Source organism: Cinclus cinclus, chromosome 7, assembly GCF_963662255.1.
Source record: "Cinclus cinclus chromosome 7, bCinCin1.1, whole genome shotgun sequence".
Taxonomy (NCBI): Eukaryota; Metazoa; Chordata; class Aves; order Passeriformes; family Cinclidae; genus Cinclus; species Cinclus cinclus.
This window is the reverse complement of record NC_085052.1, coordinates 29,343,440-29,359,869: the sequence shown is the minus strand read 5'-3', so window position 1 is coordinate 29,359,869 and position 16,430 is coordinate 29,343,440. Positions and strand designations below refer to the sequence as shown.

General features: G+C 38.4%; 1 protein-coding gene across 1 annotated transcript in view; it reads right to left on the bottom strand.

Moving 5' to 3' along the window:
• Nucleotides 1–16,192, bottom strand: part of RTKN2 (rhotekin 2) — a 30,721-nt gene extending 14,529 nt beyond the window's left edge. Inside the window, exons 1-7 of the mRNA XM_062496906.1 lie at nt 16,160–16,192; nt 13,139–13,335; nt 11,304–11,362; nt 7,673–7,726; nt 6,630–6,747; nt 5,330–5,530; nt 598–692 (exon numbers count right to left, since the gene is read on the bottom strand). Coding sequence (XP_062352890.1) covers nt 598–692; nt 5,330–5,530; nt 6,630–6,747; nt 7,673–7,726; nt 11,304–11,362; nt 13,139–13,335; nt 16,160–16,192 — 757 coding nt within the window. The remainder of the gene's footprint in view (nt 1–597; nt 693–5,329; nt 5,531–6,629; nt 6,748–7,672; nt 7,727–11,303; nt 11,363–13,138; nt 13,336–16,159) is intronic.
• Between the last annotated feature and the right edge of the window lie 238 nt (nt 16,193–16,430).

Sequence of the window (16,430 nt, the reverse complement as noted above, 5' to 3'; positions counted from 1 at the left end):
GTTGGAGGATAGCTCATGGGAGGGGCTATCCTTGCAGAAAATAATGGACAAAGTAACAAAAAGTGAAAATACCACCATCAGTTGCAGCATAATCAGTCCCACAGTGTCAGTATCCAGACTGACTGCTCCCAGCTTGTGCTGCCTCAGAGCTGAAGGACAGCAGCCAGCATAGACTTCAAGCACACACACTTCAGTCCTGTGTTAGATCTGGGCCTCAATGTCACCAAACTGAAGCAATTTTTCTTCTTTCCTTCTGACTACAGAGGAACAAGCTGTTCTTCATTCTGATACCCTTCCTTGGTTGTGAGGAAGGGGAAATAATTTGTATACATCTACAACTTACATAAGATGGAGATGCAAATGACAGAAGAAACTCCCAAAATAATTAAATTTTCATCTGGACTTGAAATATTGCTCAAGTTATAGTTTATTCATCTGTGTACAGATGACTGGTTTAGAGTTGTTAAATATTTTATTAAAATTGTTCTATATTGAGTATCAAGAAAAATAATCTCTTTAAGCTCTTTAGTTTACAAGAGTTTAATGCAAAATGTTATTGGTTTTTTATTTCCTTAAATTGATACCATATGTACTTACCATTTCCTGTAATGGTAAGGTTGTGGGTCCTGAAATTGTCCTCAGCACATTCCAGCCCCAAAGTGGTGTATGCTAGCAAACTGTACTTCACTCCTCTAAATGTGAAAGAAAAGGCACGTTCAGGACACTTCTGCTTCATGCTGCTCACGCAGTAATTAAAGGTAGTCTAGACACACCTGAGAGACCACATTTGGGTACAAGGAAACACCAAGGTGCACAGCAGTACCTGTCAGTGACCACAGATGGCCACCTCCAACTTCCCACCTAACTTCTGTATCTCTGGTTCTTGTAAACAAACACTGTTCCATCTGTTCCTCTCCTTCCTAGATCCTTATCTCCTGCCTCCATGTGTGTACCTCCAGTACCTCCCACCCCACAACTTCCATGCCATCATTCATTGCAACTCTTTCTGTTGCCTCCTCTCTGGGACCTGCTGGCCAGGAGATTTCTCCTGTGGTCACTGCCTACAAGCTGGGCTTGTGCTTCCTGAAGAGCCAGCAGCAGCCAAACACAGGCATAAAGGCTGTGCTATCCAAACCCTCTGCACCCTCTGGATGCTCAAAGCACCTCTCTCCTCTAGTCACACACCAAGTCAATAGTTTTATAGTTCTTATTCCTAGGCCTAAAGCAATTAGATTCGGTAATAGGTCCAAAAATTCCTAAAGTTAATAGAACAACTGATGACAGACTTTATCTGAAAATTCAAGTCAAAAATTAAAAGGCATTATATTGCTTCTCCATGGTGCTCTGCTCTTTGTTTTTCCTATGCAGACTACACTTCATAAGCCAATTATTTATCTATCTATTTTTAATAGGACTAATAGATTGATTACTCACAGGCAGAAACCTGTACAGAAATCCCATGGTCAGTTTTGTAGCAGAAAGGATTTTTTTTTTTCCACTTACTGGACTTAGAGATTTCAGCATCTTTTATCTTAGTTTTGCACTTTGCCAAGGGAAAAAAGGTATCACTCTTGCAATTCAGCACAGTGCAATCGTGGAATGCAGTTCTTGGAATAAATTTGTATAAATTTAGTCTGTCTAATGTTTTCTCTAAAATACTCACCAGACCAAGTAACAGACTTACAGTCCAGCAAAGCAGTAAGAATTCCACCTGGCTAATGGCACGTAGAACAAAGTTCACAAGAAAACAAACCCCTCCAAATCACTGACTACGCTCCCCAACAGAATCTAGCACAAGATCCTTAAGGTATCTTCAGCGGAACATAAGAAAGCTTAGTGGTGTAAAAGCTGAGAAGACACTATTGAACTAAGATCACCGAGAACAGTTTTCCATCTTGGTTCTTTTTAAATTTTGTTTTTCTTACTAGCACAGCAGGAACATAGAGTTTTGGCTCTGCAGATAAACAAGGAGAGTGTCTACCTCCCCCTAACCCAAATGAAAGGAGGAAAAGTAGGAAATTTGTTGGGGGGGGAGAGGGGGTCTGTTGCATATGTGCCTCCAGGGAACAAAGACAAAATTAAATACAATATAGCATCCTGGTGAAAAACCACTGCTATGAAGCATTTCAAGAGGACAATCTGAACAGAAACTCATCAGCATTTGTGTATATTTCCTGCTAAACTGTTCCCTAACAAAAGATTGTCCACTGATTATGTTTGACCATGCAGTTGAGCAATGCATTACCATTCTGTTTAAACTGTACCAAAAAGTTCAGTTCCTTCTCACAGATTAAACTGCTGTGCTGATTTTAAAGTTACTTTTTTTTTCCTAAAGCATGACTAATTACCACAACATCCTTGCCAAAAAAAATAGCTACTTCACTTTTAAAATATGCTTCACAATAACATTTTCATTCTAAAATACAAGTCATTCCTTTAAGGCAGCTGCAATATAATTTAGAAAAATTTTATCTACAGATATTTTTAAGATTTAACTGGCTAATCAGGATTGTTGACTGTGTTTTTCCTTTGCATTTCAGAGAATTAGCTAACTGCCTCAAATGGCAGTTTCTTTGTATAACAAAGGATAATCTGCCTGCTGTATCTCATTCAGTACTTTGCATATCTGTAGTATTTTTCCATATAACAACTTCATTAAAAAAGCACCAAACCAACAGCTCATCTCCACAACACGCCTGTGGCAAAGGCTCATTGTTAGATCTGTTTACTGATCAAGAGACAGAGGCACTGAAGTTTCCACACAGACCCAGGTGTAACTATAACACTCTAGCAATGTATGCTAATTAAGACATCCTCAGTTCCAGAATCTGTTCCTGAATATTAAACCCAATGTTAGAAATCCCAGTCTTAGTTGATTCATTCAATGTGAATGAATAAGTGAGCAGACGACTTGTGAGGTACAAAAAAAAAAAACAAAAAAAAAAAAAAAAAAAAAATCAATATACTCACCTTTTCACCTTTCAATCAGATCTTAAGTAATAGATGGTAAAACCAAATATAACCTCCAGGTGCTAACAAGCATCCAACAATAAAAGTCAGGTCACCAGATTAGACTGTGAACTTCCAGCAAAATATCACTGGGAATTTGCCAAATCAAACATAGGACACTGAAGCTGCTTCACCTTGAGCTCAGTGGAGGACAATACAACAAACAACAACCAGCACATGTGTGGGCCAGTTGTGCAAATGAATAAACAGGTACCTGAGGGAGACTGTCCAGTGATTTATTCAAAGAGCAACCCAGTTACACTGGAATTTAATAGTAAAACTGCAGTGAAAATTTTTTCTTCTATGAAAAATGTAAAAAGGAAATAAATAATATTTAAACTAAAATCGAAAAACTAAGCAGGAAAAAGACTGTATAGAAACTAAATGAGGGATAATTAAGAGAGAAGATCAGTATATTTGAAATTAACCAGCTTAAGCAACCAATCAAGCCCTTTGTCAGTAAGCTTTTTCAAGAAGTTCCAAGTCTGGCAATTTCCTCACTAACCAGAGAGATATCTAAGCCAAGAACTTTCAAACAGAGGGATCACAGGGTTTTTGGAAAAATGGAGAATTGCAGTCGTGTGCACTGAAAAGAAAAAGGCTTGAACAAATGAAATCTACAGAGAAAAGGTGTTCACATAATATAGAAAGTTCACTTTTTTGTTGCAGTTTAATTTCCCCTGTTGGACTGGTAAAACTCTCTGGGAATACTTGGAAGATCCCTTGTAATCTTGCAGTCTCTTCCCTCTTATAAGGGCCACATACTAAGGTCTAAGTAATATAAATCCTAGGGGGAACATGTAAAAAAACCTGACAACTTATTTTTCTGCCTATAATAATCCATTTCTTTCCAAACAACTATTTTAATCACCCAGCAATGCCATCATTTAACACTTCATTGTTCATTTAACTGTGTTAAGAACATAGTAGTCACAGTGAGGTGATTATCTACAGTGGAAACAACAAACATCCAAGATGGAGGGAAAGAATTCAATTGAAAAACCAAAAGCAAAATCCAGGAGAGGAGGCAGCTGTTTAAATTGTCTACTGGTGCTTTCTCTTTAAAAGATAGGCAATCTATATTGAAGCAAAGAAGCCAGTGGTTATATCTGACTCAAACTGTGCCTAATGACACTATCTCATGGTCCAGCTGAAGCTGGTGGAAAGCACAGCCACCTGACATGATGCAGACTGAAAAATACATTGTCATTAGGTGGAAACCATTGCAAAGTTAGTGATCAAATTTGTTTTGCTCTGTGGATAAGATCTCTCGGATGTCTATTTTTGAGTTAAACAGTAAAATCAGTTTACAGTTATATCAGTTCAAGATAGAATATGCTTGAATGTTTCCCTTTAAAATCCCAGCAAATAGATATATGAGGCTAGACTAAGTCTAGACTCAACAACTAGCAAGAAATAAGCATTGATTCTTTACTGTCAGCTGCCAAAAAAAACAGGAATTCCTTGAAAAAACTGCTTTCTAAAAAAATATAAAAAAATAAAATAAACCCATGCTATTAATATTTGCAAATTAGGTATTTGGCCTGCTTAAACCCCAATGAAATTAAAGTAGCTGGAAAATATTAGTAGGCAGTTAATCTTTAAAAGGAAACAGGTTAGTTATTTGGAAAAGCACTTGTGCCTATGAACACTGAAAACCAGTAAGTTATTTTAAAATCTTCTGTGTTAAAGTCAATTCAGAAATCTCCTGTTAAGTAGCCTGTAACCATAAAGTGTCTTTGGCAGTGCAGAGTTTTACTGAAAAGGTGGCAAATGGAATTAGGGAAGAGGGTACAGGAATGGTTTCTCCTGCCTACATACACACCTTTTCCTATTTCACACAATTTGTAACTTTTACACATATCTATCTGTCAAGTATGAGCACCACTGGCTAGGTGCAAAAAATAGTATGGGGGAGGAAATAAACGGGGAAGGAGAAGGAAGAGAGGTAGATGGACAGACACCATACAAACTCAACTTCTAGAGATCAAACTAAAAATATTATGGAGTTTGCAAAGAACAGTGGATTTACCAGCTGGCTGGCTGTGGAGCACAAAGATAAAGGCTGCTTGTGTTTCAAGATCAGAACCAGGTCCCAAGGCTCAGCAACATGGTTGGAATTCACACCTACTTTCTCATTTCCTATTTAAAATGTAAGCTTTTTTCCACTTGAGCAAGTAGAGAGAGAGGATAAAAAAAAAAAAAACAAAAAACCCCCCCACAGTTTCTTGGCAGTTTGCCAAACAAAAATTTACAATTATATTTGGCCTATTTCTATTTTAAAAACTATAAAACCATAACATCAATATATGTGGCTTACTGGATGACTGGGTCAGCAGGCAAAAGGGGTTCAGTGTTGTCTTCCTCCAGTGCAACCTTGAGTTTCTTCCCTGTAGCTTTGCTGAGGGATGTCTTAAGTTTCTTTGCCAGTTTCTTAGGAGTGTTTGTTATATATAAAGACTCCTCTGTACAGCAGCTATACAATTCAACCTTCACCTGGAAATCTGGGCTTGCTTCATCACTGAAGTGGGGCAGAAGAAAATTTCAGACCATTTGTTAACAAACTGTACGGAGCCAAGGAATGCTGCTGCTACTTTATGGATTAAATAATAAATTTCTAATCAAGGGAAGCAATGCCATAAAACTCAGGCACAGATATACATTAATATGGAATTAAGGACTAGAGTGCACAGCAGTAACTTAGCATTCGGGTCACGAGATGGATAATTGCAGCATAAACAATTACAAACAGGAAATTCAACATTTAGGTTAAAAATGGAAAAAAACCACGCACGTTACGGAAATACACAGGCAAGACATTTAAACACACTTAAATCTGCCCTCTACTGTTACTGCTAGAAAAATCACATGATTGAAAACCTATCCCTGCCTACGGTGCTAAAGCAGATTGAACTGTTTTAAAGATATCTTAGCTGCACCCCATCCCCTTGAAACTACCGAAAAAAAAAATGCTATCCAATAAAATCAGTCATTTACAACTTAACTACATACTGCTGCATCCTCTGGTTTGATTTAAACTCATTTTTCAGGATCTTGGTTTAAAGTTTTTGGTACTTCTAGATTTCCAGTCAGTCTTCCTCAGGAGACAGACTCTAAATTGTTGACATAAAAGATAAAGGCAGGGAGTGGAGTCAAGCACATGCTCAGGTAGGTGTAACAGACATGAGGTGTTACATGAGGAAAGAAACTGGAACCTGCTGGAGAGGATAACAGTGAAACACTGGGTGCAACATTTACACCTATATTGTCATCCTGCTTTCAGGTTTTAGCATTAATTTAATGCTGTCCTTGAGATGTAAGTTTGTTTATCTTTTTATATAAAGAAAAATGCTTCAGCAGGGCAAAAATGAGAAGAAATACAGATCAACTGGCACATCTACAACCAGCATAATTTTGTACACAAAAATCAGCCTTTTTGTACACAAAAAACACCCAGAGATGGGGATCCTCCACCCTCTAAAATGAACAGAGCCTCTACTGATTCCTTTGCCCACAGCAAAACCTAGTGGACCTCAGCCAATCTTATTCATAATCACATCCACCTGCAAAAGAAAACAGCAATATTTGTATTTAATTAAACAGAAGTAAATTATACTCACAATATGATTACATTTTCAAAACAGATATCTGTTATTGCTTCATCCACAATAGTCACCTCAGTATCAAAAACCTCAACTCCAATTCTGAACAAACAAAACACTGCATAGCGTTGTGATTCTGGAGAGTCAGAGAAAGCTTTTATCAGCCACATTGCACATCACAAACTGAACACTGACAGTAAACAAAACTATACTAAATGGTAATTCAGACCTCTAAGGAATTGCCCTCAAATTCTTCCCACCAGAAATTTTCATCATAGGATTTTATGATAATTGACCTATCAAAGCTGCTGTATAGGTAGAACATATACAAAGGGAAAAAATGCCTACCTCCATTAAGAGAGAAAAAAAAAAAAAAAGTTAATCAGGTATAGTGTTTGCTAGCAACTTCAAAAACATTAGTAAAATGTAATTTTGTTTACTAAAATTGACTTTGCACAAAAAAACCAAACCCAACAATTGATCCAATGACTGTATCATTTTATGAATGTGCTACATAGGATTAGACTATTTTGCCATGCTTTGCATCTCTGACCCTATTGAAAATCAAAGTTTAATCAATGCCAGGTGACAGCTGGAACAGATTTAGGATTAATCTCCATGACATAGCAAAATGCATGTACTTGAAGGCTATCCAATAATACCCTCAACACTAACAGTCAACTTTCATTTAAATTTTTCATTGGAAACAGCCTCCAATATATTCTCTCAAGTGCGGACAAGATATAGAACAATGTGTTTAATCAGAAGTTTCTCAGTTAACCATTTAATGCAACATTTTTCTTGTTGCTTCCTCTGGAGTTCTTCCTCGGATGGACTCTTTAGAGAGTAGGGTTTAAATACAGGACAACAGGACTTTGAACTAACTCAACCTGCTACAACCAGCAAAACAACTTCAGATTACTAGCATTTACACAACAAAGAGTAAAATATAGACTTAACGAAAGGTCAAAAAAGGGGTTGAAATGACTATGAGCTTCCTCATTCAGTTTAAATTTACGGGCATAAGCAATTGCTTATCAGAGTAATTCATTACATCTTACTTTCTTTTCTGCTGAAGTGGTCAGAGCCTTTCCACATTAATGGTATTCGAATATCTAGAGGGAAAAAAGAAGGAAGGGAGATTAAGTTATAGTCAATATTGTAGATCTGTGATCAAAACAAATTACAAAAAGTGTGTTGTTCCTTCTTCTGATGTTCTGGTGGTGACAGGGCCTTCCACCCAAAGAACAGCATACCTATTCCAAGTTTATTATCGACATCAAAAGAAAATGCAACAATGAGTTCAACTGGAAGCATCATTTCTGTTTAGAAATTATGCTAGAATAAAGAATATTTAAAATCTCATTTGAAAGTACCTGAAATAATGTTTCAGAGAAGCTGTGTAACATAGTTCTGAGCAGTATTCTCTGAGCCCATTATTATGCATAGATGTACACCAGAATCCTGCTTGCCTTGTGCTGAAAACCACTCATCCCACTGCAAGAGGAAAACCTTCATGTTTTAATGAAACAACTGGGATACTTATACTGCAAACACTTCAGTCTTGTTTTGCCAACCACAGAGAAAATAACACTTGTAATCGCATTCCCGGTGAGAATTGTCTTAGTCAGCATACAGAGTTTAGAAATCTTTCTTTTAACTCAAAAATATCCATCTACTTCAGAATCATAGCAGAGAGGCAAATACAAAACCATTATTTTAAATCATGCCTGTCACTTCAAAATTAGGAAAGTATTTTCTTCGCTAAATTTTTCAATTTATCTACTAAACTCAACATAGTACTAAGTGAAATTATCCTCCAGCTTCAAGGACTCAGGCTAAGACAATGCTTTTTATTAGTCCCCTGTTAAAAGATAAATGCTGTGAGAGTTTTAGAAATCCAAACATGGTTCCTGAAGTACAAGGGTGCCGTTTAAAAGCATATGCAATATATTAAGTGACACATGATGGCAGCAGCGAACAGCATGAGCTCAGTTGCCCTGTGATAAAAATCTTCAATATTGTTACAAAGAAGCATTGCTGAGTCCAGTGTTGTCTTCATGTGAAGCTAATGGAAAAATCCACATTCATTATGCTAAGATGCAAAATGGTGCCAGTATTTTGGCATCAGATTGTGTATTCTTACAGGGGTTTACCCACAAAACTTGTTGATTTAAGTGAAATAGCATACAGTCACTCTATCTCAAAAGCTAAATGAAAAATTCAAATTTCAATTCATTTTTGTTACGAGAAATCTTGTCATAAAAGCTATGTCAATATTGAAACTTCCAAATTCATCTATTTTTAAGAGTCCATGAAAATGAATGAACTTTCAAATGAACTGCCAGCATACAGCTTTAGACTTCCAACTTCCTAAAATATCAACACATCACTGTATTCTGAAACTGCCTTTCACTTCTAAAGATGCATTTGCATAGCAAGCATTTCAAAAATTGGGGGTTTTAAATAAGGAGAAATAGCTTCATTAAAATCATTACAGAAGTCTCTCTCAAACCTTTATAATATATATATTCGTCTTCGGCAAAGACAAAACACAGAACATTTCTTTCCTAAAATACGAATGTCTTAAATCTACATTCATATGTGAAAAAAAGTTACAAATAAAAGCTTTTTCTATCTTTAATCACAGCAAACTCTGAACGACAATTTTAATGCACTCAATAGACCTTGTTAGCAATTAGAGTACTAGATTAAAGGTTACTTCTGTATGTCACTTTCAATAGCTTGCTAGCTGAAAAATTTACACATTGGTCAGAAAATCATCAGGGTAAAGACAATCAATCCTGGAACAAGTTTAACATGTTACTTGTAAATCAGCTTTCAATTCATTCTTGGACTAAAAGAGCTGTCATTTCTCAAAAACAAAGATCAATTTTTGCACACCTTAATTTCAGTTACCATTAGCTGTAAATCCGTGTGGATGCAAACTGGATACATTCAAATACTACAATTAATCAAATTTAAACCTAATGATTCCTTTATAAAATTACTTTAAATTATGATTATGCTTTTTAATCAACATTTGAGGTATTGTCTTCTGACAAAAAAATTGGTTGGTACAATAACATAAATTACATAATTTATTAAAAAATGCGGGGAATAAGCAAAAATTATAGAAGTGTGAAAAACTGTGGATTAAGGAATGCACTTCCCACACAGTATCTGACATAGCTGCTTTCTGTAGGAGCATATTCCTCAGTAGTCCTGCATAGCTCTTCCCAAACCTTTGCAGTTGATCATAATTGTCCTCTTGGTAATTGACATCTGGCATGTACTAACTACATGACATGCTAATAAATTTTTAAGTGGATGGATTACTGAGGGTACAAAATCAAGAGGTAACAACAGGTGACCTATAGAAAGAATAAATCAGCAGAGGCCAAGAACAACACTTAGGCTTTTCTGCTGTAAACTAAACGCCTGGCCAGGCTTCCTGACACAAGTATCTGAAGAGGGGCAAGGCATGGCAGTACCCAGCACTCCCAGGCTGGACTGCACAGTGAGGCAGTTGGTTCTCCCTCCTCTTCACCTTGATCTGTGTCACACTTTTGAGGACATAACCTCCAGTTTTGAGAGCCACTGTGCTGGTAACAGGGCAGAATCATTAACAGATGACACCAAATTCAAAGCGGTGTATTTCACCTTTCCACGGTTTATTCCATCAAAAGAAACTAGCTAAATCTTTTATATCCTGAGCAAATTTTTCATACTAAAAACAGAATTCTTAAAAAAATCTGATTTTCTAAAGAGAGCAGAGGTGTACTGTATGACCCTAAAGTCTTCACTGCAGATAGCTCTCCAAATTTTAAGAAAGGTGCAACCACAGCACAGACAGGCAAACAGATGCTTTCATCCAACTACCATAAGGAGGAAAGACAGATACACATTCTGCAAACAGCTGTGCTGGCACAAAACATTACTGAACCATGTGCTCATCCCTCTTCTTCTACTTGAAGTTACCTTGCTTAAAGATATATCAAAAATATGCAGAATTAACAGAAACAGTTTCAGTAGTGAGCTGTTCTACACTATTTTATTCTTAATGAAGCAGGTCAGGGAGCACAAACAGATCTGTTAGCAAAGCTGGCAGAACATCCACAGGACTGCTGAATGTAGTAACATCCACTATTGTCACAGGCTAACAAAGCAATAAATCCACAGTGCTGAAGTTTGAGAACAGCCTAGAAAACAGCCCACTAGGAATGGTTGTTGAATGTCCTTGTTACTAGCCTGCATTGAAGCCATATCATATACGTTTGCTGCACTAATGTAATGTGCACTGCCTAAATAACATTTGCATACTAGTTATAGTTCTGCTCTCAATTTGTTAGACATGCCCTGTACTATTGCTTCAAAGTCTGCCATTGAGGGGAGAAAAACGGTTTTCAGCACACTCACACTTATTTAGCTTTGAAATGCATTCAGTGTTTAGTGGCAAACAGAAAAGAAGTACTTCCCTCTGTGGAATGCCCTGTGAGTAAAATGGAAATAGAAGGTAGGATCTTCAAAAGCCATATGTAACTTCAGCACAAGTCCCCTTGCAGCGTCAGAGGGCTGATGCCTCGGAACCACATACACACTTTAAAAATACTTCTTCCCCCCATAGTTTGTATTACAAGACACTGTCCAGCTAATTAGCTTCTATAATTAAAAGACTACCCATCCTCTTACCTGATATAGCAACCTTTGCTCTGCATGCCATCCGGTCTTTTGTCCCATTTTCTGAAGGCCTCCAAAGAAGAAAAGAAGAAAATATATTTGAAATCTGTGCATTTAGATATATAAAACTCAACCCTTTAAAGACTAAGAAGTGTCAGGATTTTCATATAGCTCATTTCAAATGCTTTTCTTTAAAGTTAATTTTGGTATCTCTGGTTTAAGACATGAGTCTTTAATTTCTTAAGCATAATATGGAAGTAAGGTACACCACCATTTTTAAAATTCCCTAGAACAATTTACTCCAAAGCATATGCAACCTGAGTATTAAAAGACAAGTAGATTCATCTTCCTTGTCTTTTCCAGCTGCAACAGGATCAAATACATTATCAGTTTTTCCCTTCTGTACATGGCAATGAAGATGCAACTTAATTTATTTGTTCTATTATTGTTTAAAGAATTGCCTCCTCCTCTATAAATGAAATTAAAATTTCTCTCTACCAGTATCATGACTTCCAGAGGCAGCTAGAATATCTTCAGAACTCACAGATGACAGACCCTAGAAAACCCTAGAATTTTCTCTCTCTGCCATGATTAAGCCTTAAACAAATTCCAGCCTGAAGCAAATATCAAAAGAACTCCAACTAGACTATCAACTACCAAAGACACAATTCAAATAACAGAGAAATAACTCTGCAGCATGCATCTCTTCTAATGACCTCCACAGGCATCTCAAGGACCCCTGAAGACAGAAATCCAAGCAATGCATGGCAGTGACAGATCAAGTACACAATACAGCTGTTCAGATACTTGTTGAAATATCGTGTTCTGGACAAGTCCCATCACCATCCTGTGCTCATTGACAACAAAGAAAAGGAGTTGAGTAAATCAGCACATATACACACTTGACATTATTCCATCACTAAAAACATAAATAAAATATTAATCGCTATAAAATTCCTTATTTTATTAGGAAAAAGCAACACAAATGCAATAAATACAGAATACCACATGTATTTTATGCTAGTTTTCAAAATCAGCTTCAGAAGAGTGGAAAATGCTGCTCTTTCCTCCAACATGTTTCTCCTATAAGACAACTTCTCTGAAACCAGAAAGTAGTGGAACTGCTCCTACAGATACAACTAACTGGAGCCAAGCAAGTACTCAAAGAGTTTCTATGCTAAACTGCAAGATAGTATTTCATTAAATTACTAACCCAAGAGAAACTGTGTCTCTGTACCACCATTCTCAACACTGCACCCCAAATAAATTCCATTTAGACGAAAAATTTGCAACCTTATTCAAATAAAACACATATACTTTAGCTCCTTCAAGAGTTATAATGTGAGAATATTTTCAGCTACTTTTCTTCCCATTGAGTGTTGAATTTATCACTTTGCTGTAGTTAACACGAGCGGCCAGCAGAGGGTACCAATTAACCACGATGGTGCCATTATTAAAGGACCCTTGATAACAATAGAAAGAATGAAAATTACAACTAGATGTATTCTGACTTGGATAGCTTTGTTTCGTCCCATCAGACTTGGCTAGGTATATTTTTGTATGCCGAGGGTAATCAAGAAAATATGTCCATTATGTTACTTGGCACTAAATTAGAGTTTAATGTCAAAAATAAAATCTACCCAGGGTAATATTACTTGTATTTAATTTTCTAAAGCAAAAATGAGATAAATGGAATTATTTTCTTAAGCAACGCTTTAAGACAGCAGTAACTTATGTTTAAGAGATAAAGAAGGATTTAAATCCACATTCCCAGTCAGACTGCTAAAAATTCATGTAAGTAAATGCCTGCTTCATGCTGCTCCCTCTGAATTTGAGCTGTTACTCACTGCTCTTCAGTCCTGCCCGGGCCGGGCCCCTTTTGGCCCCGCAGCTCTGCCCTGTAGGCCTGGATGCGAGCATTGCAAACCATCAGGTTCTTCACTGCGTGCAGAAGCTGCTCCTTCTGCGTGCTCACTGCGAGCAGCTTGCAGATGCCTTCTCGCATGCGGACCTCAAAGTTGATCTTCTCTTGGGTGTCACATTCCTAGATAGGCAAAAATACCAAAGGATTAAACAAAAAGCTAACTAACAGTATCCTCGGTTTTTTACATCCTCTGCAGTTGGGATAGAGAATTCTAGGTTTCAATCATGCACAGCTATTGCAATTGTTATTGAATATAGAATGGTAGTTCTCCCTTCAGGAACAAATGAGCAAAACATGTGACAAAACAGATTTACTATATCCATTATATATGTAAATTCCAAACCAAGATTAACTCACTGTACCATCTGAAAGTTACTAAAAGTTTATGTACCTCCATGTGCCATTCATAAAATAACAACATATGGTCCTAGAGAGGGTTAACTGAACAAAGGTTATAAATTAACGACCCACTTTTCACAGTGACTCCTACTAAAATAAAATTTAAATTCAACTTAATTTCTGAAGAAAATGTCTGAAATATTTTAAATCAGAAACTCAATCTCAGCATCTTTTTGGCTGTCTTTAAAAAAAGTGAAGAAAACACTTTTTTTTTTTTTTTTATCGCCTTGCTTCTACCGTTACCTGAATTTCTTATCAACCAGAAGTGGAAAAAAAGATTTATCCCAATACTCAACTGCATCAGGCCACAAACTGAAAAGTCAAACAGCTGTAGTGACTTCAAGACTATACAGGCATCATATCAGGCACACTTTTCATTCAAACTATGAAGTAAACTAAACATGACTGGCAAGTCACTAGAATTCACCACTGCCGTATTTTGAAGGAGTGGGGTTTTTTTAAAGGTTTTACAAAAACTGCTGGGAAGTCAACTTTTTCCTGTCTACTTCCACAGAAAACATTCATAAATGCACACTATTCCTCACTTGTGACTTCAAGGAGGTCAATCCACACCAGGCCTGATAATAATTAAGGTGAAGGATCACAGACTGCTGTATCCCAAAGTCCCACTAGATGCCACTGGTTGATACACATTACCTGGCCAAACCAAGTGTTTCTGACATGTGAAGAACAGAGTGAATATCAGAATGTTGTAATGGTATTGCAGGGTTGCATTGCAAATACTTTGCAGGTCAGTGAACAGCGATGTTTTCTCATTACTAAGCAAGAGTGCCCCAATTACCTCTGGAATGAACAAGTTCATGGTTGTTTGGTTATAAATAGCTCCCAAAGCTCACATCAGAGATGTCTTCCGTAGAAGTTCTGCTGGTATTCTCTACAACTGATATATGAAAGCCTGGGACCCCGTACAGCACAACAGACTATTCCATTTTTAACCCTCACAGGTTTGCTTCTCAAAGTTTCAATCACAGCCAGAAGGGGATAATGCAGGCCAACAACACCTCTGCATTCTCAGCAACTGCATCTTTATTCACACTTTTTCTTAGGAAAAAGGAAAAGGGAAAACAGCTTTCATCCATCTTATTTTCTTCTGAGTCAGGTTTTACATGGCTATGAAAACCTAAGCAAGGCCCACACCTGTCCCTAAGAAATAATTACTTATTCTCTGAGCCAAAACTAATAAATCAGCTGCTACAAAGCTCCAAAGAATAGCATTCTACTTCCCCCTAATAATTCCCAAGACAGCAGGCTTCTGCAATGCCCCAGCTCCTCTCCACATCCATCACCTGTTACAGAACTACAGTGAGGAAATAAACATTCCTGTTTGTATCCATGCATCCATACTGGGGCTTTCAAAAACTTCACAAATCATTCAGTCCACACTACATCTCAGCCAGGCTCACATAAAATTTTCTGAACTAAATGGCTGTTGAGCCATAGCTTAAATAACCACACCATGTAAATCTCATCTGAAGAAAGGACTCTGTAGCCTCTTTTGGGAATGTATGAAGTTCTTTGTGCCTACAAAAAGAGATTAGTCAACTTTCTTACCCCTCCCATTCTGTCCAAAAATACAGGCACACCATCTGGACTCGGAGGAATGACACAGCACTGTTTTGCCATATGCTGTCTACTAATGCACCGTTTCCCTTGTGAGGTCCATCCTTCCCCCACCAGTGGCAGCACAATCCAGATGAGATAATTAAGAGCTGTTGGGATTTTCAACCCCACACTCGGGAACTACCTAAGCAACGCTTCCAAAAAGTGTATTTGTATTCCCCACCTAAGTATACTTGGTATAAGAAATTTCAAGTATTTCTAGTATTACACAGCTAACACAGTCACAAAACAAACAAAAATAACAAAAACATTTGAGAAAAATTATACAGGTACTGCTGAAGGTAGGACAGGTAGAAATTTTACTTGATTTAATTAGCAACTTCATCACAGGTTTTCAGAACCTTTTTCCAAGGTACTGTTCTGATTTACTGCCACAAAGGTATACATCTAAACCCTCTAAGTACAGTACATCTATTTAAAGTGAGCAAGTAGCCAGGCAATGGGTACTCTTCTAAAACAGGAGCTATGTAGTCAAGACACCAGCCTTGGGCACTTCGTAGCCAGAGACAGAAATGAGCGTTTGCTGCAATCGACAGCCACAGTTTCACAGACACTCCCGAGCTCAACTCATTTGGGTTTTTAACGAACTCGAGGTGTAAAAAAAAACCCCACGCATCGGAAAACCAGAAAGATTAAAGAGGTGTAAGGGAGCAGCTCCGAGAGCCTAGGGAGGGAAGGCGAGCGGGGGCCAGCTCCGCTCAGCCCTCAGCAGCGGCTCTGCCGGGGCGGCCGCCGAGGGCCCTCAGGAGCGCGGCCACCTCGGACCCGCCGCGGCCCAGAGACCGCGCAGCTCCGGCCCCCCGGGCCGCCCACAGCCGAGCACCGCCCGCCACACCGGAGGGTGCGGGCCGGGCCGGGCCGGGCCGGGCCGAGTGTGCCCTGCCCTGCCCGTCCCAGCACTCACCGGCCCCGCGGCATCCGGCCGCTGCTTCCTCATGGTTCTCATCCTCCCCGGCAGCGCCCGCCGTTCAAACCTCCCGCCCCAACAACGGCCGCGGCCGCCCCGCCCCGCCCCGCCCCGCCCCGCGGGACAGCTGCCTGCGGACTGTTACTGACCGCGGCTTAGTAATAAAAGCCAGGACACTACCTTCCTTGGCTTCTTTCTTCCTCGTTAATTGACTTCCCCGAACCAGGCCGGTGCCACCTCTTTCTGATGCTTGCTCTTACCGAGAGCG